The sequence below is a fragment of the Rhinatrema bivittatum genome, chromosome 8 (genome assembly GCF_901001135.1).
Source record: "Rhinatrema bivittatum chromosome 8, aRhiBiv1.1, whole genome shotgun sequence".
Taxonomy (NCBI): domain Eukaryota; kingdom Metazoa; phylum Chordata; class Amphibia; order Gymnophiona; family Rhinatrematidae; genus Rhinatrema; species Rhinatrema bivittatum.
This window is the reverse complement of record NC_042622.1, coordinates 227,560,304-227,587,870: the sequence shown is the minus strand read 5'-3', so window position 1 is coordinate 227,587,870 and position 27,567 is coordinate 227,560,304. Positions and strand designations below refer to the sequence as shown.

General features: G+C 45.6%; 2 protein-coding genes across 8 annotated transcripts in view; both read left to right on the top strand.

The window, feature by feature from the left end:
* Window positions 1–9,044, top strand: part of ARMC6 (armadillo repeat containing 6) — a 59,913-nt gene extending 50,869 nt beyond the window's left edge. For 3 of the 5 annotated variants that reach the window (XM_029613860.1, XM_029613858.1, XM_029613859.1), the window contains exons 7-8: window positions 4,987–5,124; window positions 6,870–9,044. In XM_029613860.1, the coding sequence (XP_029469720.1) occupies window positions 4,987–5,124; window positions 6,870–7,082 (351 nt within the window). In that variant the 3' untranslated portion in view covers window positions 7,083–9,044. The remainder of the gene's footprint in view (window positions 1–4,986; window positions 5,125–6,869) is intronic. The other 2 variants (XM_029613857.1, XM_029613856.1) reach the window with 1 other exon arrangement.
* Window positions 9,045–21,344: 12,300 nt separating this feature from the next.
* SLC25A42 (solute carrier family 25 member 42) overlaps window positions 21,345–27,567 on the top strand; it is a 126,311-nt gene continuing 120,088 nt past the window's right edge. The window contains exons 1-2 of one of the 3 annotated variants that reach the window (XM_029613850.1): window positions 21,345–22,833; window positions 27,038–27,212. The gene's annotated coding sequence lies outside the window, so the exon portion shown is untranslated. The other 2 variants (XM_029613852.1, XM_029613851.1) reach the window with 2 other exon arrangements.

Below are 27,567 nucleotides of genomic sequence, written 5' to 3'. Positions count from 1 at the left end.
TTGGAGCGCCTGCACGCTCGCTGAGCGTGTTTTCCAATACTACTTTCTACTTTCCAAATTTCTTAGAAGACGAGCCCCGCACTCCTGCGGTGATACCCTCGGGTCCCTCCCCCAGTTGAGTTTCCCGAGGTGGTTTCCGCGACCCCTAGGAGGTCTACGCCTCGGTCTGGTGGCTGAACTGCGGCAGGGATCTAGCCCCCGAGCGAGAAGGGCTCGGGCCTGGCTGAGAGGCGCCTCGGTCCCGGTGAGGACTTAGCCCCGAGCGAGGACTTAGCCCCGAGCGAGACGAGTTCGGCGGCTTAGAGGCAGCGGGTGCACTTCCTCAAGCGCGGCGGTGAAGGTATTTCCCCTCTCCCCCCGCAGCCGGAGACCGCCCGGGTTACAGCCGGGAAGCGCAGAGGATCAGGTAAGGCGTACATCTCTTACTTTTGGTCTCCGAGGTACGAGGATCGGCGGCGTTGCCTGCATGCAGCACGCCGTGGAGGTCGCCATTTTGTCTGCCTTGGTCAGGTATTAAGCGCCCATGGATAGGCGCACTCGGATAGGCGCCTGTTGATAGGCGCACAACGCAACATATAGATTGCTAAGCGCATATTGTTTATTATTTAGCGCATATTGCTGAACGCATATTATTGAGCACATATTGTTTATTATTGAGTGCATATTGCTGAACGCATATTATTGAGCGCATATTGTTTACTATTGAGCGCATATTGCTGAACGAATATTATTGAGCGCATATTGTTTATTATTGAGCGCATATTGCTGAACGCATATTATTGAGCGCATATTGTTTATTATTAGCGCATATTGCTGAACGCATATTATTGAGCGCATATTATTGAGCGCATATTATTATTGGGCTCATATTATTATTGAGCGCATATCGCTGACAGCATAAGCCCTGCATTTGCAAGACGCGATGGAACACCTAAACGCCACGGCGTCTCCAGAGGTGGCACCTCCTGCTTCCGGCGTGAAAGCCCTTGGCCTGTGCTCAGCGTGCCAGCTTAGAGCCACGCAGAGCGAGGAGCCAGACTCCCTTTGTGCCCAATGTGAGGAGGCCATGGGAGCCTCGGGCCAGGACCAGTCTCAACCGAGGTTTACCGACAGTTCCCCAGGGGCCACCCCGGATCTAGCGGGCCGAATTGAACAGCCAGGAATTCCGGGGGACCTGGTACCCCAACGGCTGGAGACCGCTTCCATTTCCTGGGTGGACTTCTTTAAGGGGATCCACGCCTTCGTACAGATGCAGTCGGCCCCCCGTCCAGGCCCTGCTGCCCCGGCTGCCCCTGCCCCCGGACCCTCTCGCCCTTATCGCTGGCGCACGCCTCCGGGCAGTCCGGCTCCTGTGGACCCTGATGTCTCGGAGGACGAGTCCAAACCCCCCCGAGGAGGGGGAACTTCCCTCGGGGATAGAGCCATATCAAACTATGAGGCGGTTCTTTCCCAAGGAGGATCTCTCCGACCTGGTCTCTCAGTGCCTGACGGAGTTGGCTATTCCAGGCCCCAGCACCATGGAGGCATCTACGCAGAACCCCCTGCTGGAGGGTCTTCGTCCCACAGCCCGCCATTTCCCCTTCCTGCAAGCGGCACAACAGCTGATCGATTTGGAGTGGAATGCGCCGGAGGCCTCATTCAAAGGGGGTCGGGCCCTGTCCGGCATGTACCCCCTGGACCCGGCAATCAAGGATATGCTGGCGTGCCCTAAGGTGGACGCCTTGGTTAGCGCTGTGGTCAAGCGCACTACCATTCCAGTGGAGGGGGGGGGGCGGCCCTCAAGGAGGCTCATGACCGACGCCTGGACGCCATCCTGAAACAAACCTTTGAGGTGGCAGCTCTGTCTCTGCGAATCACAACCTGCTGCACAGTGGTAACTCGTTCCTGTTTGTCACAGGTCAGGAACAATGCGCCGGCAGCAGACATGGAGTCAGCTCTCTCGTTCCTTACGGATGCCGCCTCCGACCTAGTCCGTACGACAGCCAAGGGGGTCTCATCCTCAGCAGCAGCCAGGAGGCAGCTCTGGATACGGAACTGGTCAGCCGACGCTCCTTCTAAGACACGTCTCACTATAATGCCGTTCAAGGGGTCTCTTCTGTTCGGCAGCAACCTAGATAAACTGGCCAGCACATGGGGTGCCTCTCCAGTACCTCGACTGCCGGAAGATAGGTCCAAGAGGAACCAGCGCACCTTTCCGAGGCCCTCCAGAGGTAGAAGCTCCCAACGCTTCACTCCCTATAGGAGTCGCTACCAGGCACCTCGTCCTCAGGCCAGGAACCAGTCCTTTCGGACCAAGCAGCACAAGAGGGGAGCCGGCTCGGGTTCGGGTCCCGGCCGCACCCCACAATGAGAATCAGCCGATCCATCCGGGGGACGAAGCCATAGGGGGCAGGTTAACCCTCTTCTACCCCAGATGGGTCGAGATTACGTCGGACCAGTGGGTCCTCGCCATCATCCGAGAGGGATATTATCTGGACTTCCATCACATCCCTCCGGACCGGTTTGTGGAATCTCCGTGTCCAATCCACAAGAAGGCAGCATTGGAAGCTACCCTGGCGAGGCTCCTGTCCTTGAACTCCATAATCCCAGTATCTGCATTTTAATTAAGTATTGTATTTGTATGTTTTAGAAATTGCATATTACTTATGTCTTGTTAACCATTGTAATGGCTTCACCGAACGACAGTATACAAAATCAATCAATAAATAAATAAAAATGTGTTTGAGATCCTGTGTGTGTGTGTGTGTGTGTGTGTGAGAGAGAGCATGTATGTAAGTGAGTGGTTGAGAACCTATATGTGTAAGTGTATGATTAAGAACCTGTTTGTGTGAAAGAGAGCATTGTGTGTGAGAGAGACAGCATGAATATAAGTATATGATTGAGAACCTATATGTGTGAGAGAGAGTAGGAGTATGTATGATTAAGAGCCTGTGTGTACAAGAGAGAGAGAGCATGTGTGTAATTGTGTGGTTGAGAGCCCGTGTGAGAGAGAGAGCTTGTGTGTGACAGAGAGAGGAGAAAGTTGCAGGAAACCCCCCTCCTCCTAATTCACAACAATTTCAAGGCACCTGGAAATCAAATGTTTCCAGGTATGGAGAGCAGAGCATTTTTTATTCTTATTTTTAATTACTGGGTCTGTATCGGCTGTTTTGAAACATTTATTGGTGGCTAGAAATTTGTTATGAGTTTTTAATTATTGGATATTCCATTCATCAGCTGTTTTGAAATATGTTTTTATTAGCATGGTTTTACTGCTATTGATTTTATATTTCTTGCTTTATTTTATGAGGACTGGTGATTTCTCTTTTCCTTTGTTGCACTGCATACATAGACTCTGGCTTGTTGTGGTTTCCAGTTCAGTTTTCGACTACATGTTTCTATTTATGCTTTATGGTTTCTCTATTCTTTGTTAGGTGAGGGTCTGCACATGTGATTGAGGTGTGAGATATTCTGCTGGCATATAGTTTCTTAAGTAGGGCTCTATAGCAGCCTGGCTTGTTCCATTTGCCTAATAGGAGGTGTATTGGAGTTTAAAGGCTGGTGTAATATTTTCAGTGTTGCGTTTTCTCAGGTAAGGTGATTATTGTTTGAGTGCTGGAAGTTGGTGGTGTTCTGTTGTGGGAGGTTTACGATTTATATAATTTCTTTTCAGAGAGAATACTCTTACCTTTCCCTTGTGTCATTCTTAACAATAAAAGTAATATGGGACCTTTTTTTCTTTACTTCCACCGTAGATTGTAAAGAGTAGTGTGTCACACATGTGATCATTGTCTGTCAGGTGTATCACGATGGGAAAAAGGTTGAGGGCCACTGATCTAGGGCATTGATTTCAGGAAGAATCCAGGCAATGAGTGCTTTGGCCTGCTCCAAAAAGAATTTGCAAGTCCCAGAGGGCTGGTTGGTCCACTCAATGAGGCTGCAGAACTCCTTGTAGGCAGAATCAAAAATTGTCTTTCCAGGTGTAATGGCAGGGCAGCACCCTTGTCTCCATTGCATACATGCTTTAAGCACTTCAGTGTAGATGTGTAGGCTGGGAGAGGGTACAACTTGAATGCAGGAGTCCTGAAAGCTATCGTAGCTTCTTCCTGCCTGGTCTTGATGGTACTTGGGTACATCTCACTTGTCAGGACTGGCCTGGCGTGGACAATAAGGAAGATGAAATTTAAACATACCTGTTAATTTCCTTTCCATTAGCCTGCCAGACCAGTCCAGAACTTACCCTGGGAAGCCACAACGATCAAGGGCACTCAGTCTGACAAGTTCAGAAAACTAGTAGTGAGTACATTGCTGCCCACTCTGAAGGTATTTTGGCCTAATTATGACTTTGGTGTAGGATTTGTCTAATTCCTGAGTTAATGAACGTGGAGTGAAGTTTCTTGGCTGCATCATGTTTTGGTTATGGTGGTGGTTTTGGAAACCAAAACAAGCAATTGCCTTCTGTTGTCTTAGCTTTGACATAGGATACTGAAGAGCTGAAGGCAGCACCAGACCCAAGTAGGGGGAGTGAAGTCAGCTTTGAGCTTTTTTTTTTCTCTGTCTCCAACTTTTGGTATTGGGAGAGCACGTAACCCACTTGTTTGGAATGGTCTGGCAGGACTAAAGGAAAGGAACTTAACAAGTAAAAAAGAAATTAAAGCAAGATCTAAAAACTTGGCTCTTCAAAAAAGCCTAAGAACTCAACAGAAACTATTCAAATATTCTTAGTAAAAAGACTGATCTCACTCTTAATTTTCGTTGATATGTATACTTTCTTAAACTTTCTGTTTCAATAATTCGTTGGAATTATTCTCCAATGTTGTAGTAATTAACTCTATTATATCCTTTTCATACTTTTATATTAATGCAGTTTGATATTTACTATCTTTCTAAAATGTAATTCATTGCTATATTTGTAAACCGTTATGATCTACTTTTGGAACGACAGTATATAAAAGTTTAAATATCACCATTTCCTTGGAAAATTAGCCATATATTTTATCTCTGCAGATTTGTGAACAGGGATGTGCGGCCTTGTGCATGCTGGCACTAAGAAAGCCTGAAAACTGTAAAGTTATCATGGAAGGTGGTGGAGCGCTGGCAGCTCTCCAGGCTATGAAAGCACACCCAAAAGAAGTGACCGTCCAGGTACTAGGCTGCTGTCTTTCTATCTAGATTGCAAAAAAAAAAAAAAAAAGGAGTTTGTTGCTGTGTGATGCCGATTCTGGAAGATTCTACTCATATTATTGTGTTTTGCACCAACTGCATTCACAAACCCTGTTGCCCTCCAGTTGTATAATATGTAATCATCATTCCCTGATTATGTTTTTCTTTGAAAGCAGTATTCTAGTTAAAAACATACTCTGAATGGATCCCTTTTGTAGACCATACTCCACTGTATCATCAGTATCCAATATGCTTGTCCTGCATGCTTAAATAATTTATTTGTCAAAAAACAACTTAATTTACCCCACTCATATATAAAAATTAATGAAGTTTTCTGTAACATGCCTGCCACGGCCTTGTACACAGAATCTTACTATATTGTAATCATAAACTCCCCTCCATCCTCCTTTAATATTTTTTGAAAAATTTTTATGTGAAAAATTGTGAAAATCATATCGTGTATATGTGCTTAAAATCGGCTAAAAAAGCTCAATCTTGTTCAAGTTTTTAATCTTATTCAAATTTGTATAATGAGTGCTAACATCTTCAACGCTTACTGCATCTGAATGACAATTATAGTATCCTCTTTTTTTTCTCTTTTAACCCTGCCTACTTACATTCAAGAAAAAACTCAAGACTTGGCTGTTCCGACAAGCCTTCCCGGATCCCTCGGATACACATTAGATGATTAACACTTCCCGAGCACTATGGACTTTGTCCTCCTCCAACCTCTTTACAAGCGCTAGTTTCTGCTAACCACTTAACAAGCACTAGCCATGTTACCATGTTGGTTTTATGTTTCTTAACCTTTCTGCCCTCTTAGGCCTTTCTTTCCAGCTGCTTAAGCCTCCGAGTTTCCATCCCTGTTGAATGTAACTTTGATTCTTCTGTTTATTTACTTGTTTAAAAAAAGTTTATTTTCTGTTACAGTCCCCCTGTTCGATGTAAACCGATCTGATATGGTATTTAACCATGAAGGTCTGTATAGAAAAATACTAAATAAAATAAATAAATAAATAAACTCTCAGCCACAGCTTTTTTTTTCACGCCACCTTTATTTATTTATTTATACCTTTTATATACCGACTTTCATGATACAATCATATCAAATCGGTTTACATGGAACCGGGGATTAACAACAATAACGAAGAAGATGCCTTTTTTGTTAAAAGAGAAAATAAGAGGATAACTAACTGTCATTCAGACGCAGTAAGCGTTGAAGATGTTAGCACTCATTATACAAATTTGAATAAGATTAAAAACTTGAACAAGATTGAGCTTTTTAGCCGATTTTAAGCACCTATACACGATTTTATTTTCACAATTTTTCACATAAAAGTTTTTTGAAAAATATTAAAGGAGGATGGAGGGGAGTTTATGATTACAATATAGTAAGATTCTGTGTACAAGGCCGTGGCAGGCATGTTACAGAAAACCTCATTAATTTTTATATATGAGTGAGGTAAATTAAGTTGTTTTTTTGAGATATTTTTCACCTCACGAAGAGCGAGGATTTTTGTGTTTAAATAATTTATTTGGCATGCTCAACCATCTTAACCTCTTCAGTAGATGATGATGTGCAGAAGATCCTACTGAGCGTGTATTGGAAATCGCAACCCTTTGTGTGAGCAAGAGGTGATTCTGTTAATATCAATTGCACAGATCTGTGTTTCTTTTCTTCTCTCTCCTCCCCCCCCCCCCCCCCCCCCCCCCCCCCCCCCCCCCAGAAACAGGCCTGCATGCTGATTCGTAATCTTGTCTCTCGAATGCGGGACTTTTCTCAACCTATTCTGGAGATGGGAGCCGAGACCTTGATTCTGGAAGCCCAAGCTGCACACAGAGACTGTGACGATGTGGCCAAAGCAGCCCTGAGGGATCTAGGCTGTAAAGTGGAGTTTCGGGAGCTTTGGACTGGACAGAAAGGGAGCCTGGCTCAGTGAACCATTTGATATTTATGATGTTTTGGACTTAGGGGCAAGTGAATCTGAAAATACACATTGGAAAAATCTTTACACCAAGTTCAATAAAACACAGCCAGTAAATGTTAACTGTGGAGTCGCAGGAGGGCAAATTATTGGTAAATTATTGCAAAAAACACAGATAAATACAGCTTGGCTGTTGTATTTGCCACTGGACAAGTAGAAACTTTACAATTCTCAGATAAATGTTTATATGCCCCCAGCCTCATTGCAGGAATGAAACCATCAAGACATTAATCTGGTTGTGATATTGTGATGAACGAAATAAAGACATATCACATTCCTGATGCTAAGGAAATAATCTGGAGGTCTCTTAGATAATCCAGTTAATTTTGTTCTAAAATATTTTACAATCACTGTGACTGACACAAAAATGGACAGAACTGACTTTTCTGGCCAGAAATCTCAGGTACAGAATAAATGCACAGAAAGTCCACCGGGCTGTCCACTCACTTCCACATCAGCAAGAGATTCAGGACCTCTTCCAGTTCCCTACTTCCTGTCAAGAAGTGTCATCCAGACACTAAGTAGCAGAATTGTTTGGAGGTGAGAATCGGAAATGCTGACCAAATCTGAATCTCAGGATGCCCTGGAAGTTACATGGGAGTGCACTGAGCATGGAGCCAGCCTGAGCTTTGGACAAAAAAGCCTGCAAGTCAGTTGGCTTCCACGACTTCAAAGTAGCACACACTGTTTTCACAAGAATTTAGTTTCCTGCATCTTAAGGAAAGGAAAAATACCCACAGGGCAAAAATAAATTGCACAATTTTGTTTCTCTGAAATTAGTTTTCCTTCTGGGAGTTTCAGGAAATGAAATTTGTAGGCTAAAGAGAGGCTGTTTAAAAAAAAAAAAAAAAAAAGTGGCAGCAAAGTACTGGTGATTTGCAGGCATTCTGCCTCCATTTGGCCCAGAGTTGTTTACTTGTCCTCTGGAATATATTTGAGAATGGGGGACAAAGCCCAACAGTGAGAAGCACCGAGTCCTGTACAAAAGTACCAGGATATCTTTACTTCTTGAGAGCTGACTTATCTGTACATGTACTGTGTTCTTCAGCTTGACCAAGAGCACATATAATGCCGCCTGTGCTTTGTGTATAGCAATACTGCAGAATAGTTTTGCCAGTTGTCGTCTTGTCTTATTCTCCTTTGCATGATGGCTGTTATTTGTATTCTGTCTGCTTCTCATCACTACGCAATTGTACACAGCCTCTGTTATTTCCCCTGTTTTCTTATAGGCCCCTTTCTATAGATAGGTCAACCAGAACAGCTTCTGCTTGTGACAGATCAGGCTTCACCCTCTCTAGCGTGCCATTTTGAGAGTAAGAGATTTCCCCTTCCAACGCCAGAGATGGCAAATGCTTCTTTTGAAGCTCTGAATTGCAACCTATCCCATCTCTGGGGTGTTTATAGCATTCTGGGGTGCAGAATGCTATAAGATGGACTAGCAGGTCAGCTATGGCCCAGTTCTTGTTCAGTATCCTTTGCTGCATACCGTTTTATTCCATAGCAGTATATAATCTGTCTTGTGGAAACAGGTATTATAAATGTCCTAGATTTGTTGAAACACTTTCTGATTGTAAACCAAGGGAGCTGGTAATTTATTTGGGGTATATCAGTACAGTAGCATTTCCTTAAAATTAATTGTAAATGACAGTAAAACAGTATGAGCTGTGCTTTATGGCATTTCTGAATACAGTGTTTGTGTATAGCTGCGTGTATAATGAATGTTTTACCTTAATCATGCTAAATACTGGGCCCAAGTTTAAATGGGGATTATTTATGGGATCTGTCACAGGGATTTTCTGGGAAGTATACTCTGTAGAGCCTGTGTAGTAAAACTTGGTGTGGAAAATTTTAATGGATGATGCACAAACCTTTTAGCATGCATGCTAAAAGAAAAAAAAAAAAGCCTCAATAGTATGTGAATGCCATTAATGTGCATACCAACCCAAAAAGGTAGAAAGTCTCTGCACTGTCTTCACCTGATTGCTAAATAAAAATGACACGGGATGGCAGTGTCATGCTGGAGTGTCCCTTTGAAGTTCCGTTTTAGGTGTGTGGCAGCTTTAAGGTCCTAAAAAGGAACACTCCAAACTGAAACTGCTGAATTGGAAATTATTAAAATAATTAACACCATCCCCCTAGGTCTGAACAGAGACAATGGCTTCAGAGCACACTATCACTGTCTTTGATCTTAACCATTCTTAGATCATTCTGTCTCTTCACACTTAACCTCAGTTGGACTACAATGCTATTATCACTTTGTTTCTAAACCCTGCCTGCTTATTCAATGTTTTCTCTGTTTTATATCCCCCCTATCGCCATATATTTTGCCCACTTCTGTACTTCATGCTTTTCATGAAGTGGACTCTGTCGTTGAAAGCTCATGCCTCAATAAATTGGTTAGTCTATAAGTTGCCACCTGCCTTTTATCATTTCTCCAGGACAAGCAGAATGATAGTCCTCACACATGGGTGACATCATCGGATGGAGCCTGGCACGGGCATACTGAGCATGCCCAGCATGCCAATATCTACACGTCCGCGCAGGGTCCTTCTTCAGTCTCTTCTTTTCTGCGGAGCTATCATCTTGCGGTTGTGGAGCTTGTGCTTTTTTTCTTTGGGAAAATGCTTTTTCTTGTGCTGGGTCCCTCTCCATTCTTCCCGGCTTTAGATTAGCTGTGGCATGGTTAGTTTTTGCTTCTGTGCGGTCGGTTCCCAGTGGGCGGTATCCTTTGGCGTCTGCCGGTCATCGACCACTCGCCAGCTGTTTTTATTTATTTATTTATTTAAAATTTTTATATACCGACGTTCATCCGGGATATCACATCGGTTTACAGTGTAACTGAAACAGGCGCCTGGGATGGCGGTTTACATCGAACAGATATAACGAATTAACATATGAACAAATGAGGAAGGGGGAAAAAAGGAGGGAACTAATTAAACAAAACTTATGAGCAAAATTTACAAATATATATAGAGTATCACTATGTTTTGTCATGGCATCAGATTTTCGTCTGTGCCCCCAGTTCCCTCGTCCTATGTCCTTACGGATCCACTACGTCCGCATCCGCATTACTCCGCCTCTCCAGGACTCCTTGTCCTGGTGGGAGAGTCTCGCCAGTTTAGAGCAGGGGATGCCTTTTCAAAATCCCCCTGCTCAGATTGTGCTCACCACGGATGCATCCAATCTGGAGTGGGGTACCCATGTGGAGGGGCTCCGCCCAGGAAGCTGTGTCAGATCAACTTCCTGGAGCTCCACATGATCCAGTATGCACTCTGAGTGTTCAGGGATCAGCTGATCAACAAAGTGGTTCTGATCCAAACTGACAACCAAGTGGCGATGTGGTACATCAACAAACAGAGAGGTACAAGTCTTTCTTTCTGTGCCAAAAAGCAGTTCAGATCTGAGCTTGGGCTCTGTCCCAGGGTATGGTGCTCCGAGCCATGTATCTGGCCGGGACAGAGAATGTGGTGGCGGATAGGCTGAGTCAAGCCTTCTGACCCCACGAGTGGTCCCTGAAACAGGAAGTGGTGAATTGGATCTTCCGCCTCTGGGGGACCCCAGACTTGGAGCTATTGTCATTCCCCTGCAAGAAGAAGGTGGTTCAGGTCTGCTCCCTGTACAGAGGGTACAGCAAACTAGCCTCAGATGCCTTTGCTCGCCATTGGGGCAAGGGCCTCTGTAAGCGTATCCTCCATTTCCCCTGGTGACAAAGACTCTCCTGAAGCTTCGACAGGACAGGGGGACTATGATCCTCATAGCCCCTCATTGGTCGAGGCAGTTCTGGTTCCCGCTCCCTCCAGGAACCGATCAACCTGAGGACTTCCCCAATTCTCACCACTCAGAATTTGAGCAGGCTGCACCATCCCATACTTCAGGCTTTGTCCCTGACTGTCTGGATGTTGAGAGGTTAATTCTGCAACCCTCGACCTTGCCTCTGATGTATCTTACGTCCTGGTGACTTCAAGGAAGCCTTCCACTAGGAAGTCTTATGGCCTGAAATGGAAGAGGTTTTCTGTATGGTTTGAGCACTGTGGCCTATATCCGTTCTCCTGCTTCACACCGAAGCTGCTTGATTGCCTCCTGCACCTTTCGGACGCTGACTTAAAGACCATCTCCATTAGGGTACACCTGAGTGCTATCGGTGCTTAGCATTGGGGGGTGGATAGTTTGCTCATCTCTGTGCAACCCATTGTGGGTCGCTTTATGCGAGGGGTACTTCAGTTGAAGCCTCCCCTGCAGCCTTTCGCTGTGTCCTGGGACTTCAATGAGGTGTTGGCTCAGTTCATGAAAGCTCCTTTCGAGCTGTTGTCTTCTTGTGACCTCAAGTACCTAACCTGGAAGGTCATGTTTTTGGTCGCAGTCACGTCAGCGCACAGAGTCCGTGAGCTTCAGGCCTTATTGACTTATCCACCCTACACAAAGTTCTTCCATGATAGGGTGGTTCTGTGCATGCATCCTAAGTTCCTGCCTAAGGTGGTGATGGATTTCCATCTTAACTAGTCAATCATCCTGCCCATCTTTTTTCCAAGCCTCATTTGCACCAGGGCAAATGGACTCTGCACAGTCTGGATTGCAAGAGAGCTTTAGCTTTCTACTTGGAGCGCACAGCAGGCCATAGTCAGTCTACGCAACTCTTCATCTCTTTTGACAGGAATAGATTAGGAGTTGCACTTGCTAAGCAGACCCTATATAACTGGCTGAAAGATTGCATTTCCTTCTGCTATGCTCAGGCAGGACTGCAGCTTGCGGGCCATGTCAAGGCTCATTCTGTCAGAACCATGGAACTGGATTGTGTGCCAAGCCTCTTCACTCTTCTACAGGCGCCGTTCGGTCTCCAGTTGAGGTAAGGCTGTTACTTCCTTCCTTGGATCCATATTTAAGACTAATTGGAGAAAATTCTTTTTCACTCAATGCACAATTAAGCTCTGGAATTTGTTACCAGAGGATGTGGTTAGTGCAGTTAGTGTAGCTGGGTTTAAAAAAGGTTTGGATAAGTTCTTGGAGGCGAACTGTTATTAATCAAGTTGACTTAGGGAATGACCTCTGCTATTACTGGCATCAGTTCATTAACAGCCAGCCATCAAGGGAACTCCTCGATGTGTGGGTGCTATGTTTAAGGCAACCACTTTGTGATTGTCTCTTTTTATAGCTCCCGTGTTTATTCTTGAAATGCTTTGTTATTTTTATTTTTAATTTTCTTTTATTTAATTTCTTTGTGCTTAGTGTTCTCTCCCTGGTGGGTGTCCCGGCCCTTCCTTAGCGTGCCCGCTTAATTTGTTAGTACTTATCAATTCTTCTTGATCCAGATTGATTCCTGCTGCTGTTGTGGGGTTGGGGCCGCCTGCCCGACATTGGCCATGTTTCGGCAGTTGTCTGCCTGCTTCAGGGACCTCGGGGAGATTTTCCTTTTATCCATCAGTAGCATGGGATCTTCTTGGTGTTTGGGTACTTGCCAGGTTCTTGCGACTTGGTTTGGCCTCTATTGGAAACAGGATGCAGGGCTTGATGGACCCTTGGTCTGACCCAGCATGGCAATTTCTTATGTTCTTAAGCGCCCTGAATTTTACAGTTTGATACTTTTGTTACAACTCCAACTGTTACGCCTGTCGGTCACAGGCGGCTGCGACCTCTCATGCTCACCTCTTTTCTCCCTGCATCGTCAAGTCTGGGAAGAATGGCGGTCTCTGCTAATCCCCGTGTTGCGTCCGTCGGTCTCAGAAGGCTTCTACCCTTGTGCCTCACCTTTTTCTCTCTACTCCCCACTAGCCTTGGGAAGATGGCTACCGTCGCATCTGCAAGCCATGTTCTCCAGCGTCCCCGGAACGGCTATGGCAAAGCCTCATGCCATGTTTTTCCTAAGGGCCTCCTAGGGTACGCGCGCGCACGCCACCCACATCTTTATCCACGTCATGACAGGAACCTCGGGGTCGTCCCCCTCGAGTGACATCACGCCATCCGGGTATTTAGCCTACGCTTGTTTGCTAGCTCATTGAATTAGCAAGGACAAGGACTAGAATTGGATTGGTCTCGTCTGGTCTAAGCTACTCTGCCGTTTCCTTGCTGCCGCTGGAAGCTCTCTCTGCCCTTCGGGTATTCTCTAACCTGGGTACCCACTCCTCGGGGGCCCTCTGCTTTCTTTCAGGTGCCTTACTGGGATCAGGTACTCCTCCTTGAGGGCCTGCTCTCCCCGCCTCGGTGCCTGTTACCATCAACTTCTGCCTGGTGGAATCATCAACCTTACAGCTACCATCTAGTGAGTAATCTATTCTCAGTCTGTCTCATCTACAGCTCTGCCGTGCTGGGAAACCTTCACCTGGATATCCTTATACCATCTTGGTGAGACGGGTTCCCTCTGCCGAGGGTCCCAGTACTGCTACCTCTGGATCACCTCACTACTGCCACCTCTGGTGGTGTACATCAGCTGTACAATAAAAGACATAACTCTGTGTTTGTGCATCCTGAGTCTAGCCCAGTACTGTGGCTCCCTGTGGGCGTGGTCATCTGCCACAGTATCCAAGAATCCACTCAAACACCTCAAACCATAACAGATTGCTAACTCCATGGATTCGGCTCAACTCACCGCATTGCAGGCCATTCCAGGCCTGGCCCAGCGAATCGCTGAACAGCAGAACACGCTGGAGAATTTGACTGCCTCATTTAACCAGCTGCACGCACAGACGAATTCACCAACCACCACAGGTAAAGAAGTTACACCGCCAGAAGTGATGGTCAAGACAATTGTACCTCTATATGCTTCTCTGGGGAAGTTTGGAAATGTAGAGGATTTATCAACCAATGTTGCATGCACTTTTCCCTGCAACCTAATCATTTTCCTACAGCCTATGCCAAGACCACCTACATCTTGTCTTATCTGGACGGAAGAGCGTTGGCTTGGGCCTCTTCGCTGTGGGAGCGCGATAATCCTATCCTACATGATCTTGCCGGGTTCCTTGAACTTTTCAGATCAGTTTTTGATGACCCTGCCCAGCACACAACTGCAGGATCTTCATTGGTTCTCCTGAAGCAAGGTAATAAACCTTTATCAGACTTTGCCATAGAATTCAAGACACTGGCATCTGACTTACATTGGGACCCTAAATGCCTGAGGACTCTCTTCTTTGAGGGAGTGAACTCTCGTTTGAAAGACGAGCTGGCAGCTCGCGAGATGCCTGAGACCTTGGCTGAACCGGTGAAGTTAGCAACAAGAATTGATCGCCGACTTCATGACAAGGTTCAAGAGACCAAGACTCCCCGAAGACCCCTTCAGGGTGAAACTCGAGTTAAGGCTACACCCAGGCCTGGTCCCTCGGGTCCAGTTGCTGGCGAAGAACCAATGCAATTAGGCCGCAGTCACCTGACGTCAAAAAGAAGAACGCGGAAAGAGGTTGGGCTTATGTATGTATTGTGGCAAGCTGGCCATGCTGTTCAAACATGCCCTATATGTCCGGAAAACTGGCAGACCTAAGTCCTGCTGGAGGACTCTTCTTAGGTCTAACTGCACCCTCTCCTCCATTCTCTCTTCCTGTATCCTTAATCTGCGGACCCTTAGAATATCAGACTCTTGCCCTACTGGACTCAGGGGCAGGAGGCAACTTCATTTTGAAATGATTAGTGGTGCACTTGCGGTTCCCACCACCACCATGCGTCTCCATTACTCCTATCTTCAATTGACGGGGAGCCCTTACTGGGCGAAGTAACCCAGCTCACTGAACCAGTGAGTTTACGGACCGGTGCTCTCCATTCAGAGACTATCTCCTCCTTTGTACTAGAGAAGGCCATGCACCCTGTAGTACTGGGGCTTCCGTGGCTGCAGCAGCATATGCCTCAATTCAATTGGGCCACTCTGGAGCTTTCACGTTGGGGTCCAGATTGCCATGGTAAATGTCTGATGGAGGTCTCTCCTATATCCTGCATGCCAACTACCCCATTGATGCCCGGGTTGTCGCTTCAGTATGCATCTTTTCAAGATGTATTTTCCAAAGAAGCTGCAGACATACTACCTCCACACAAATCCAAGACTGTGCCATCAATTTGAAGCCAAACACTGAACCACCCAAAGGAAGGGTTTACCCTCTCTCCGTGGTAGAAAATAAAGCTATGTCTGAATACATACAGGAGAACCATCAGAAAGGCTTCATAAGACCCTCCAAGTCTCCTGCTGGCGCAGGCTTTTTATTTGTGAGGAAGAAGGACGGAACATTGCGTCCATGCATTGACTACAGAGATCTAAACTAGATCACTGTGAAAGACCGCTATCCCTTACCACTCATCTGAGAACTATTTGATAGACTACAGGGAGCCAAGATATTCTCCAAGCTTGATCTCAAGGGAGCCTACAATCTAGTTCGCATTCGCTCTGGCAATGAATGGAAGACAGCCTTCAATACCCAGGATGGGCACTTTGAACATCTAGTGATGCCTTTGGGCCTGTGCAACGCCCTGGCTGCCTTCCAAACCATGATGAATGACATTCTGCGTGATCCACTCTACAAATGTGTCGTCGTGTATTTGGATGACATCTTGATATTTTCCCAGGATATGAACACTCATTTGGAAGATGTCAAAAGAGTGCTGCTAAGACTCCGCGAGAACCGCCTATACGCCAAGTTGTCAAAATGCGAGTTCCACAAGGAATAAGTGCCTTTCTTTAGGGTACATTGTTTCCAACCAAGGTTTCCAGATGGACCCACAGAAGCTGGAGAGCATTCAGAAATGGACACAATCCACAGGTCTAAAGGCTCTTAGACAATTTCTGGGATTTACCAACTACTACAGAACATTCATTAAGAACTACTCCTCACTAACTGTTCCGCTTACAGCTATGACCAAGAAGGGGGCCAACGTCGCCAATTGGTCAATGGAGGCAGTAACAGCATTCCAGAAACTGAAGGACGCCTTCTCGAGCAAGTCTTGCCTCAGACATCTGGATCCAGCCCTTCATCATAGAGGTCGATGCCTCAGACGTAGGCGTAGGGGCCGTGCTAAGCCAGTCCGGTGACTCCAAGGCCTTACACCCTTGTTCTTTTTTCTCCCGACGCTTCTCGCCAGCAGAGAAGAACTACGGCATAGGAGATAAAGAACTACTGGCAATAAAGATGGCATTCGAAGAGTGGCGCCCCTGGCTTGAAGGTGCACAACATCAGATCAGTTTTCACAGATCATAAAAATCTGGAGTATCTGTCACGCTCAGCACCTAAACCATAGGCAGGTGAGATGGTCCCTGTTCTTCAACAGATTTGACTTTGTGCTGAAATACTGCCCTGGAGATAGGGCATCTGCTCTGACGTTCTTATCTCGCTCATTCTGAGGACATACCTGATGAACCCCAACATATCATTGACCCGAAAAGAGTTATCAGCTACTCACCCCGTACCTGCGGGTAAGACCGTTGTACCCAAGAACCTAAGGAAAAAGCTATTAGCATGGGCTCACGATTCTAAACTGGCTGGACACCCTAGTCAACGCAGAACTCTGGCTAAACTACAGAAGTACTACTGGTGGCTCACTATGAAGGAAAACACGTTCTCCTACATTGCTTCTTGTTCCAATTGTGCCAAACAGAAACCGCCGCCTGGTCGTCCTTGGGGCCTACTCCAACCCTTGCCAGTGCCAGATGAGCCCTGGACTCACATTGCTACAGACTTTGTGGTAGATTTACCACTCTCGGGAGGTAACAACACCATCTGGGTAAGAGTGGATCATTTCTCGAAGATGGCTCACTTCATGGCTCTCCCGGGCTTGCCCTCAGCCACAGAGCTTGCAAAGCTTTTCATCACTCACATCTTTCGCCTACATGGCATGCCAAAGCACATTGTCTCTGACAGAGGAACCCAATTCACAGCTAAATTCTGGAAAGCATTGTGCAAGAAGTTTGATATCTCTCTCGACTTCACCTCTGCATACCATCCTCAGTCAAACGGGCAAACGGAGAGAATGAATAAGACACTCAAGCAGTTCATTCGTGCCTATGTTGGTACTCGTCAAAATGACTGGGCTGTACTGTTGCCCTGGGCTGAATTTGCCATCAACTCTCATCCAGCAACAGCAGCTGGATCAACACCATTTGAAATGGTCTATGGACGACTAAAATTACCACCCTTACCACTTCCACTTTCAGTGCCGTCCCCAGCAGCTCAATCTACTGCCAAAGATATCCAACAACTATGGACTAAAACCAAAGAGATGCTCCATAAAGCAGGGCAAAGAGCAAAGAAAGGCTACGATGCTCATCACTGCAAGGCTCCAGAATTCTAGCCTGGTGACAAAGTCTGGCTGTCTACAAAACAGCTAAGACTCAAGCTACCATCAGCTCGTTTTGCTCCACACTTCGTCAAACCCTTTCCTATTCTCTGATGACTAGGTACTCTTATGTACAGTCTGAAACATCCACCAGCATTGAAGATTCATAATGCGTTCCATGTCTCACTACTGAAACTGCTGGCCCTTAGCGAGTTCTCAAAAAAGACACCTAAACCTACACCTATTGATGCAGGAGAAGACAGCGAATACAAGGTAGACGCTATCCTTGATGTGAGAGAGAGAGGCAGAGAATGGGAATACCCTCTGTCCTGGGAAGGTTATGGACCTGAAAAAAACTCTTGGGAACCTTTGGCAAATATCATGGATAAAGATGCTTCAGCAATACCACATACTGCATCCTCAGAAACCAAGAGCAAGTAGGAGGTCTGGAGGGGGTCCTTTGAAGGGGGGTACTGTTGCATCTGTCGGTCTCAGACTGCTTTGACCCTTGTGCCTCACCTTTTTCTCTGCTCTCCCCGCTAGCCTGAGGAAGATGGCTACCGCCTCGTCTGCAAGCTGCGTTCTCCGGTGTTCCCGGAATGGCTATGGCAAAGCCTCACGGGGTATTCTAAAATCTATTCCTAAGGGCCTCCTAGGGTGTGCGCACATGCCACCCACGTCTTTATCCACATCACGGTGGCAACCTCCGCAGCGTCCCCCTCAAGTGACATCACGCCATCCGGGTATTTAGCCTACGCTTGTTTGCTAGCTCATTGAGTTAGCAAGGACAAAGACAAGGATTGGATTGGTCTCGTCTGGTCTAAGCTACTCTGCTGCTGGAAGCTCTCTCTGCCCTTCGGGGTATTCTCTAACCTGGGTACCCGCGCCCTCTGCTTTCTTTCAGGTGCCTTACTGGGATCAGGTACTTGCTCCTCGAGGGCCTGCTCTCCCTGCCTCTGTGCCTGTTACCATCAACTTCTGCCTGGTGGAATAATCAACCTTACAACTACCATCTAGTGAGTAATCTATTCTCAGTCACTCTCATCTACAGCTCTGCCGTGCTGGGCAACCTTCATCTGGATATCCCTATACCATCTGGGTGAGATGGGTGCCCTCTGCCTAGGGTCCCTGGACTGCTACCTCTGGATCACCTTACTATTGCCACCTCTGGTGGTATACATCAGCTGTACAATAAAAGACATAACTCTGTGTTTGTGTGTCCTGAGTCTAGCCCAGTACTGTGGCTCCCTGTGGGTGTGGTCATCGGCCACAGTACCCAAGAATCCACTCAAACACCTCAAACCATAACACCCCGCCGCCCTCTCCAGCGTTCCCGGGGTGGCATGGATGCTGCCGACAGCCATCTTGGATCCAGAATTACTTAGGTGCGTGCACAAGGGCCTCCTTTGTAAATGTCATGGCAGAAACCTCTGGGGTGACCCCTCCCGATGACGTCAGTCCACTATTATATTTAACCTGACCAGCCCTTGCCTTCTATGAGTTAGCAAGGAGTTCCGTCTTGCTGAATCAGCCTCATTTGAGGACTTCCTGTTCCTGACTTTGGTCTTGGCATCCAACGCTCTGAGTACCTGCTCCTCGGAGGCTCCCCTGCTTTCCCGGCTATCCGCTCCTCGGAGGGCCTACCTGCCTGACTACTACCAGACCTGCTTCTCAGGTCTCTCTCTCCTGGAACCATCTCTTGTGAGTACCTCTACTGACTTCTATTATACAAACTGTACTGAGGATTTCTCGTGGTGTGCCTCGAGCCACTACCGCCTTTCTTCAGCAGAAGCTATTCAGCTTTCCTGCACTGCAGAATATTGACACACCATCTACGGGAGCCACTTCCGGGTTCTGGCATCTCTACCAGTTCTTGAACATCTACTGTACAGACATCCTCGGCATACCCCACTCTGCAGGCCACTACTGGATCTGTATTCCTGAGGTGCCTACACTCGTCAGAGGGGATCCCCGGCGTACTCTGCTCCGTGGGTACTACCGGATCTTCTCATCTGTGACCTCACTGTGGGTATTCCCCATTGCTCAGGACTGTACTTTTACATCTCCAGCTTTGTGGACATTACTTTTTCCTTCCTTCATCATAAAGTCTCTACTTCTAGCTGTGTCCCATGCCACTGAGACTGTGCCTGCTGACAGTGAGGCTCACAGGGCTCCTCCCTGTGGGTGGAGACTCCTCTCATCTCAGCCCAGGGTTCACATTCTTACAAAAACATAACACCAACATTGCTCTCTGCTTTCACGCCAACGGTTAAGGGAAACTGGATTCAAACAGCATCCGAAGGCCCTGACTTTTACGGTCTGGTAAACTGATAAGCATGGGGATAACCTGCACAGGGCAGCAGATACTGACTTAAGCTTGCTGGGCAGACTGAGTGGATCATTTGGTCCTTTTCTGTTGTCATTTCTATGTGAGGAATTTGAGCAGGTATGTGACAGTCCAGCCCGGAGGCTGTGCCACACACACGCCATAGATGACTGAGCATAGGACTGGCCTTAGATGAAGCCTCATCTGATCCATCCCATGCACATCTGTGAGGAATCTGATTTCCCTGAATCAGGAGGCACTAGTATATGAACATCTTCCCTCTGTCAGAAGCCTGTGGTGTTGAGGATAGTAACAGCATAATGACAGTCTGTGAAGACCTCAAGCTATTAAACACTACAGATTTAAACAAAAAGAATGATTGGTATCAAAACCAGATACCCATCTTCGCAAGGAGTTCCTCAGGGTTCCTCCCTCTCACCGACACTTTTCAACTTATACCTTCTCCCGCTTTGCCAATTGCTAAACAAATTGAACCTTAAACACTTCATATTTGCCGACGATGTCCAAATTGTGATCCCCATTAAAGAATCCATCACTAAAGCTCTAGAACTTTGGGAAAATTGTTCTCATGAAATCAATGATCGCTTATCCAGCTTAAATTTAATTCTAAACCAAACAAAAAGCGAATTCATTCTAATCTCTCCAGACAATTGCAAAATCACTACAAACCCTCCAGCCAACTTGCAAACCTCAAAAGTAAGAGATTTAGGAGTTTCCATAGACAACCGGTTAAATTTAAAATCATTTATCAACCAAACAACCAAAGACTGCTTCCACAAACTGCACGTATTAAAAAGAATAAAACCCCTATTTCACTTCCATGACTATAGAACAGTGCTCCAAGCAATAATATTTGCGAAAATTGATTACTGCAACTCGATTCTTCTAGGCCTCCCATCAACACATACTAAACCTCTCCAATTGATACAGAACACGGCAGCAAGAATACTAACAAACAAAAGGAGAAGAGATCACTACACCAGTCCTCAAAGACCTTCACTGGTTACCAATCCATTATAGAATAATTCATAAGTCCCTCACCACAATCTACAAGAATATCCATGGACTGGCTCCACTCCATCTACAAATAGCTCTCAAAAAACACTCCTCCAACAGACCCATCAGAGAAGCTTATAGAGAATATCTACAGGTACCACACAACAATACCACCCAACATATAACATTGAGAGATCGGGCCTTCTCCACAGCAGGTCCCCCACTATGGAACTCAATCCCCTTAGAATTAAGACAGGAACCATGTCTCCTAACCTTCAGAAAGAGACTGAAAACATGGCTGCTCATGAAAGCATTTCCAGACCCTTAAGGATTCACTTCCATCAATTGCAGCAAAATCAAATACAGCAATACTGAACATTTTCTATCAAATAAAATATTTATTTAAAAGAACAATTATTTAATTGAACATTCTCTTCTAACTGAATCAGACACTACAAACCAATCACTACAATGTTTTACTTCTTGTTAAACTTGTTTATCTTTCCTTTAACTCTAATCCCAGTTAGAATAACCCCTGTTTTATTGTAACTTTCTCTTCCGTGCACTTGTTTATACTCCTGTAATGTATACTCTTATGTTTTAGTTATGTAGTTATAATGTATTGATCACCCCTTGTTTTATGTAAACCGACATGATACGTACTCCCGTGAATGCCGGTATAGAAAAACACAAATAAATAAATAAATAAATAAAAAACAGTTATAGATTCCCTGACACCTGTATGTGCAGTGGTTTTACAACAAACTAATGACAGCAATGACTACTGGTCATCGTTATGCCCTCGCAAAGAGAATTCTGGTGACTGATCACCATCATGTCCCTCCAAACCCTTCGAGGGTATCCATACCATCCATGTCATGCAGGTGTGACCATCTAAAATGGCCATGGACTAGAGGTGGAAAGGCTGGAGAGGGGCATCTAGCCTGCAGTGGGATTAGACTATTTTGTGAGCATCCCTCTTAGTCCCCATTCTCTGCCTTCTGCAAGAGACTTGTGGCTCAGTAGCTGCCACTTTGTCTCTACTGCAACAAATTTTGTATGCTGTTTGTACCATCTGAGATCATGTAGGACAGGGGTGGCCAGCTCTGGTCCTGAATTCACAAACAGGCCAAGTTTTTAGGATACCTATGATGAATATGCATGAAATAGATTTGCATACAATGAGGTCAGTGCATGCAAATCTATCATGCATATTCATTCTGCATATCCTGAAAACCATAGCCTGTTTTGTGGCTCCTGGGGTCGGACACGTATGATGTAGGACAGAATGCATGAAATGCAATTTTTCAGCCCAGTCATAGCATTGAATTGGAACTTATGGGATGGACCTTTATTTGCAATAGTGACAATGATTGAAAAAATTAGTTTTCTTGTCTAAATAAATGAGTATTTTTAGAAGTGCTCAGGTATGTGTTGGCATTTCCTTGCTCTCACTCTGTCCTCTATTGTATACCTCTCCCACCATTTCCTGCTTTAATATCCCCATTGTCTCCATCAGAATCCCACAATCCACCTTGTTACCTGAGCCCTTGAAATAATATGTGAGCTAAAAAGTTAACACTTGGTCTGAAACATGTGTAAACTTTAGGTCTTAGTGTGCATGCCAGACAATTTACTTGCACCTACTAAAGCCAAATTAGTATGTGATATTTCTTCATTAGCATGTGTGTACACAATGTCTTCTAGATCAGTTTCACATGCAATCTCTCAGCAAATGCGTAGGCTTTTGCAAATACAGCCAACTGATTAATGTTCATGATTGTGAACTCTTCTTTGCATTCTTCAGTTAAAAGAGAATTCCAGATATTAACCTGACCAATTATCCTCCTGTGCAAGTTAAGTAGTGGATGTAATTCAGTAACAAACATGACTTGCAACAGTGCCAAGCGTGTATTAAGCAGCAGAACAAATATTGCTTTGCTTCTGATCCGTCTCCTGTAGGTGGTGACAACATTACCTAAGGGTTAGTATTAGGAATGCAGCTGCTGAAGAACAGTGGAATTTTCCATGCACTGGTTGCAAAAATAAATAAATAAATAAAAATTTGAGCAAAAGAACAGAGATGGCATTTCCTAATCTTTGACCAGCCTCTGCTATCATGAGGTGAGTGAATACAGGAGTATTTTAAGAAAGTGGTTGAAGTACGAATGGTTTTAAAAGATGTGCAAATGGTTAATATCCATGGCTGAAGCTTTGACAATCAGCGCTGCTACTGACAACAGGGGTGAGGCAATGGCTTCAGGAAGCAAACTTTTGGGGCAGCAGCAAGTGCCTCTAAAATGTCTCGGCAGTGGCTGCTTCACGCTAGCTTAACATCCGGACCAGCTGTAAAAAAGGATGGACAACTGTACTGAGTTACAGCCCTTGGGCTGGAAGTGAAAGCAGCCAGCGGCATAAGTTCTAGCCCTGGAAACACAGGCACACCAGCTTCATGTCTGAAAGTAGTGCAGGACAGACGCACCACATAACCGCCTCGTGCCAGAACTCAGTTTGGGCAGTGCAGGAACAGCAGTTCCTTGCCAGGTCAGTGTGATAATTTCAGACAGTAGCGGTAATCCTGGGGGGAGCTTGACAGCAATAGCAGAAAGACCTGCTTTTTATTTTATAGCTTCTGCATGGGACAGTGAGGGGGGATGAGAAAGGAAGACTGGTGGGGACAGGAGAGGGGGAAGAGTGGGAGGATAGGGAGAGAAAGGGAGACTGGTGGGTGCAGCAAATGATAACATTGGGATAGGAAGTGGATCATGGAGATAAGGGTATAAAAACAGAAGTCCTGTGGACCTGGTTTGTTTTTTTCCCTGTCCTTATTTTTCAGGTTCCCTGAAACAGGTTCAGTGTTTGGGGGTTATATTGTTGTTATTTTTTTGCTTGTCACAGCTGGATTTCTATGGGGGAGATGTTTGATGGATTGGCCGAGTGGGCTAACATTCAGGAGGGGTGTGGCTGAGCATAGCGGCACCTTTGTGGGTGCCTTGCTGGGATGTGGTGGGCACCTCACAGCTTCGGTACTGCTGGATGCCCGCAGCTGGGGAGCCTGGGGATGGACATGTTGCTAGGGGACATGGCAGATGCTCACCGGTTCAATGAATTGGGTGTTTGATATTATTACTCTTGGGCATATAAATGTTGCATAATAAATTTGCAGCCTTTGGATTCCAACATTTGTTTGTTGATTTGTTGGTTGTATGGAGTTCATTCTGTTTGGGGAGAGAAGGTGCGAATGGCCTGGTAGTACAGGATGCCCATATTTTAAGTTTGTATCTCGCTTGATGTTTTAGGGTGTAATCAAGTGTTACATAAATAAGTAAATCCCTTTGGTACTAATGTAATAATGGGCGCTAAAGTTAGCGTAGGTTTTTACTCCTGTATTAGCACGCATGCAAATCCCAATGTAAAAGAAGGCATTAGCTATTCCCCAGCAATGCTGAAGGTGCATTAAAGGGCAGGCAGCTTAAAGCACATTTTCTTAACACTGGAAATTTAACTCCTGGGTCAGAGGTGGAGTAAAATTTAACTTGAATTTTAATAGCCATATTATACTATCTCTGAACCCACTGTGGTAGTGTCTAGCTGCTTCTACCATATTGAGCGCAGCAATAGAATAATTTTGGCCACTAGAAATGTGAGTTTAATTTCCGGTGCTCTCGGGAGGGCACCTACAGAATAAGCTCTCTGGGGAATGCACCTACAGCTAGATGAACAAAACATAGGCTGTTTGGGTGGGCTCCAACTGTTGAACAGTACACACTTTAGCACTACATGTGTGTGTGCTATCCAGCTGTTCAGGAAAACAAAGAAAACCTGTGACTGGTGCCTGCCTTAGAGAGCTTACATTGGAAATTTAACTCCTGGGGTCTGAGATGGACTAAACTCACACTTCTGGTGGCAAATGTCTGGTGTTATGCCCGGTGTGGACTTCAACTCAGGCCCAGGAGGATTTATATTTCCACTGTAAGCTGTCTGGGTTAGGCACCTACCACTGAACAGTACTTCAAAGTCAGGGTGCACAACTTCAAGTGCATACCATTCAACTGAAGGTGCCTTCCCAAGAAAGTTTGTTTTGTTCAGTTATAGGTGCAAGCCCCAGAAAGCTTACACCTTCTGTGGTGTAAAGTGAAGTGAACTCACATTTCTGGTGTCCAAAGTTATTCTATTGCTGTGCCCAGTCTGATAGAAAGACACTACCACATGAGCACTACAGTAGAATATTATGACCACCAGAAATGTGAGTTAACATTTCTCCATATCAGGCCAAGGAGTTAAACTGAAACTCTACTTAAGTGCATTAAACCAGGAGTATGGAGGTAAGCACATGAAGTTGAAAGGAGTGTGCCCAAAATGGTCTTGCATGCAAGATTGTGCCCAAGTTGGGATACCCAGTGTCAATCTTGCATGCAAAGCCATTTTGCAAAGTGAAATCAAAGGGTAAACTCTCTGGACTACAAATCTACAGCCATTTGAGATGCACAGCACCAAAATGCATACTATTTAGCAGTAGGTGCTTTCCATGTAGAGCTTAACCTTTGATATCACTTGGCATGCCTTGCCCAAATAGTCTTGCATGCGAGATTGTGTCCATGTCAGGGTGCCCAGTGCCAATATTGCTTGCATGCAAGGTAATTTTGGTCATACTCCTTCCAACTTCAAGCACTTACCTCCTTACTCCTGTTGTGAAGTACTTTTTAAAGCAGTTTTCTGCATTAGTGTGGCTTTTCAGTTTAACTCACATTTTGGCATGCTTTTTAAATACCTGTTTGATTTGCATCCTATTAGTTTACTGCAGCCAGCAGGGATCCCTCTTAAATTTTAGTACAGATTTTATTTAACTACAATTTAGCATGGGTTTTAGTAAGTCACCCCGTTGTGGGTGTATCCCTTTTGGGGCTGGGGAGAGGAGCTTGCCTTAGGCAGCAGCTTGCTTTGAAGTGACCCTGGTGGCTTATAATTAGGGATGAACATGATTTTTTTTAACATTGAAATAAGTAGTATGGTTAAGCTACCTCAGTGGAAGCAGGTCCCATACAGCCCAGAGAACTCAACCTGCAGTGGTAACATCATAGAGCTAGTGGGAATTTTTTAAAAGGGAGATGTAATCCTGGTTTTAACCAGTATCCAAATTGTTTGTGCCTTCCTGTTCTCCCTTTCATCCTCCACTCCCTTCCATGTATTGTATAGGGTCTCATTCTTGGTCAAAAGGTCAAGAATGGACCATCAGCAGTTTCATGGTCTAGACTTAGATTTTACAGCTAAAAGGTAGCACTCGAGTTATCAAAATGAATATAGGCTTGAGTATCAATGTCGAATTAAGTAGTTTTGGAAGTGACTCCCACTCCCATTATATTTGCACTGAGGGCTTTAATCACTGTAACGGACGCAGCTCGTTCGCTAAGAGAGCCGCACGGCAGGGTTCAGCTGGCTTGGGAGCTGTAGTTTTACTGCCACAGCGGCTAAAAATCGCGCCTGGTGCCAGCATTTCGTCCACCTTGGTCGCAGCAGCTGTAGCAAAGGCTCCACCTCCTCTCCGTTTCGGTTGGTTGCGCAAGCAGCTTCGGCCCCCTCGCAGTATCCAACCACTTACGGTTTAAGGCGTTTTCTCTGCCCCGCCCAACCACACCTCCTCTCCTCTCATTGGCTTAGCTCTTGTCCATCAGAAGTCCGGGAACCAATGAGGGAGAGCAATAATGGGGGTGGTGCGGGTTGGAGGCCGGACTAGTGCTTCACGGCCTTTACCGAGTGTACCGGAGCTGGCTAAGGCGGCGGACGCGCCTAGTGCGGTGGGAGGGAAGGGTTGGACGTGTGCGCTCGGTATGTGCAGGCAGGTGTCGGCTTTTGCTTTATTACGGTGGGCCGTAAACTGCTTCCCGGTGACTACAAGTCCCAGAATGTAGTGGGAGGAAGAAACTGGGCCGCTTGACGAGACGGGCCCAGGCGGTTGGCATTCATTCTCGGACCCGGCGGGGATGGACGGTAGTGGTTATACAAACGCGGCTTGCTAAAGTTGAACTATAATTTTTTTTTTCCTACGAAAATTAAACTTCCGAAGCCTTGTGATAATGGTTTTGCACTTTCAGTAAATTTAAAGAGAGGAAAATATCACTAGCACGTGCAATGTTCTGCAAGGAGAAGAGGGGAGGGAGAGACATCAAATAATCTTAGATCTAGGGAATGGGAAGGGATAATTGAAGAGGTTGTGTTGCATAGGCAAGTTAAAATCCATTAAAAGCTCCTCCCCTCACACATTCCAAATTTAGTGTTGCTAACGGTTGATTTTTTTTTATTTCGATTTATTACTCACCTTCCACTATAGTGCTGAAGACGAAGTACGCAGAAAAAAAGTAATTATAAAAGAAAGAAAGCATTAAAAACTGGATAACCGGGGAAGAAGATTCAGATTCCAAACCTCGCTCCCCAAAAGCAACTGCAAAGAAACCTCTGTCAGAACATACATTCTGTGCCCTGAAATTGCATTCAAACCTCGGCAGGTCTGCGTTGTATTCAATGTTAATGTGCCCTCTTGGGGAGGGGGAGGGGGGTGTCTGCATGTGTCTGTGTGTCACCAAAAATATTCTTTCCAAGTTAAAAAGACAGCCCTCTCCCCTTCCTTGCTTCTGTCAGCAGGAAGACTGCATAGTGTGTTCCTAAATATAATGTTTGACAATGATATGCTCTTCAGAAGCACGTGCTAATTTGTCATGGTGAGTTGGTATTTGGGTCAAAGGTCAGCATGGGATTCTTTCCCCCCCCCCACCCCCTTCCTATGGCTTTTGTTTTTGTCATTTCATGTTGTGGTCTCCATTGTTTCTTTTGATATTTCACTATTTGCCTGTAGCCTGCCTT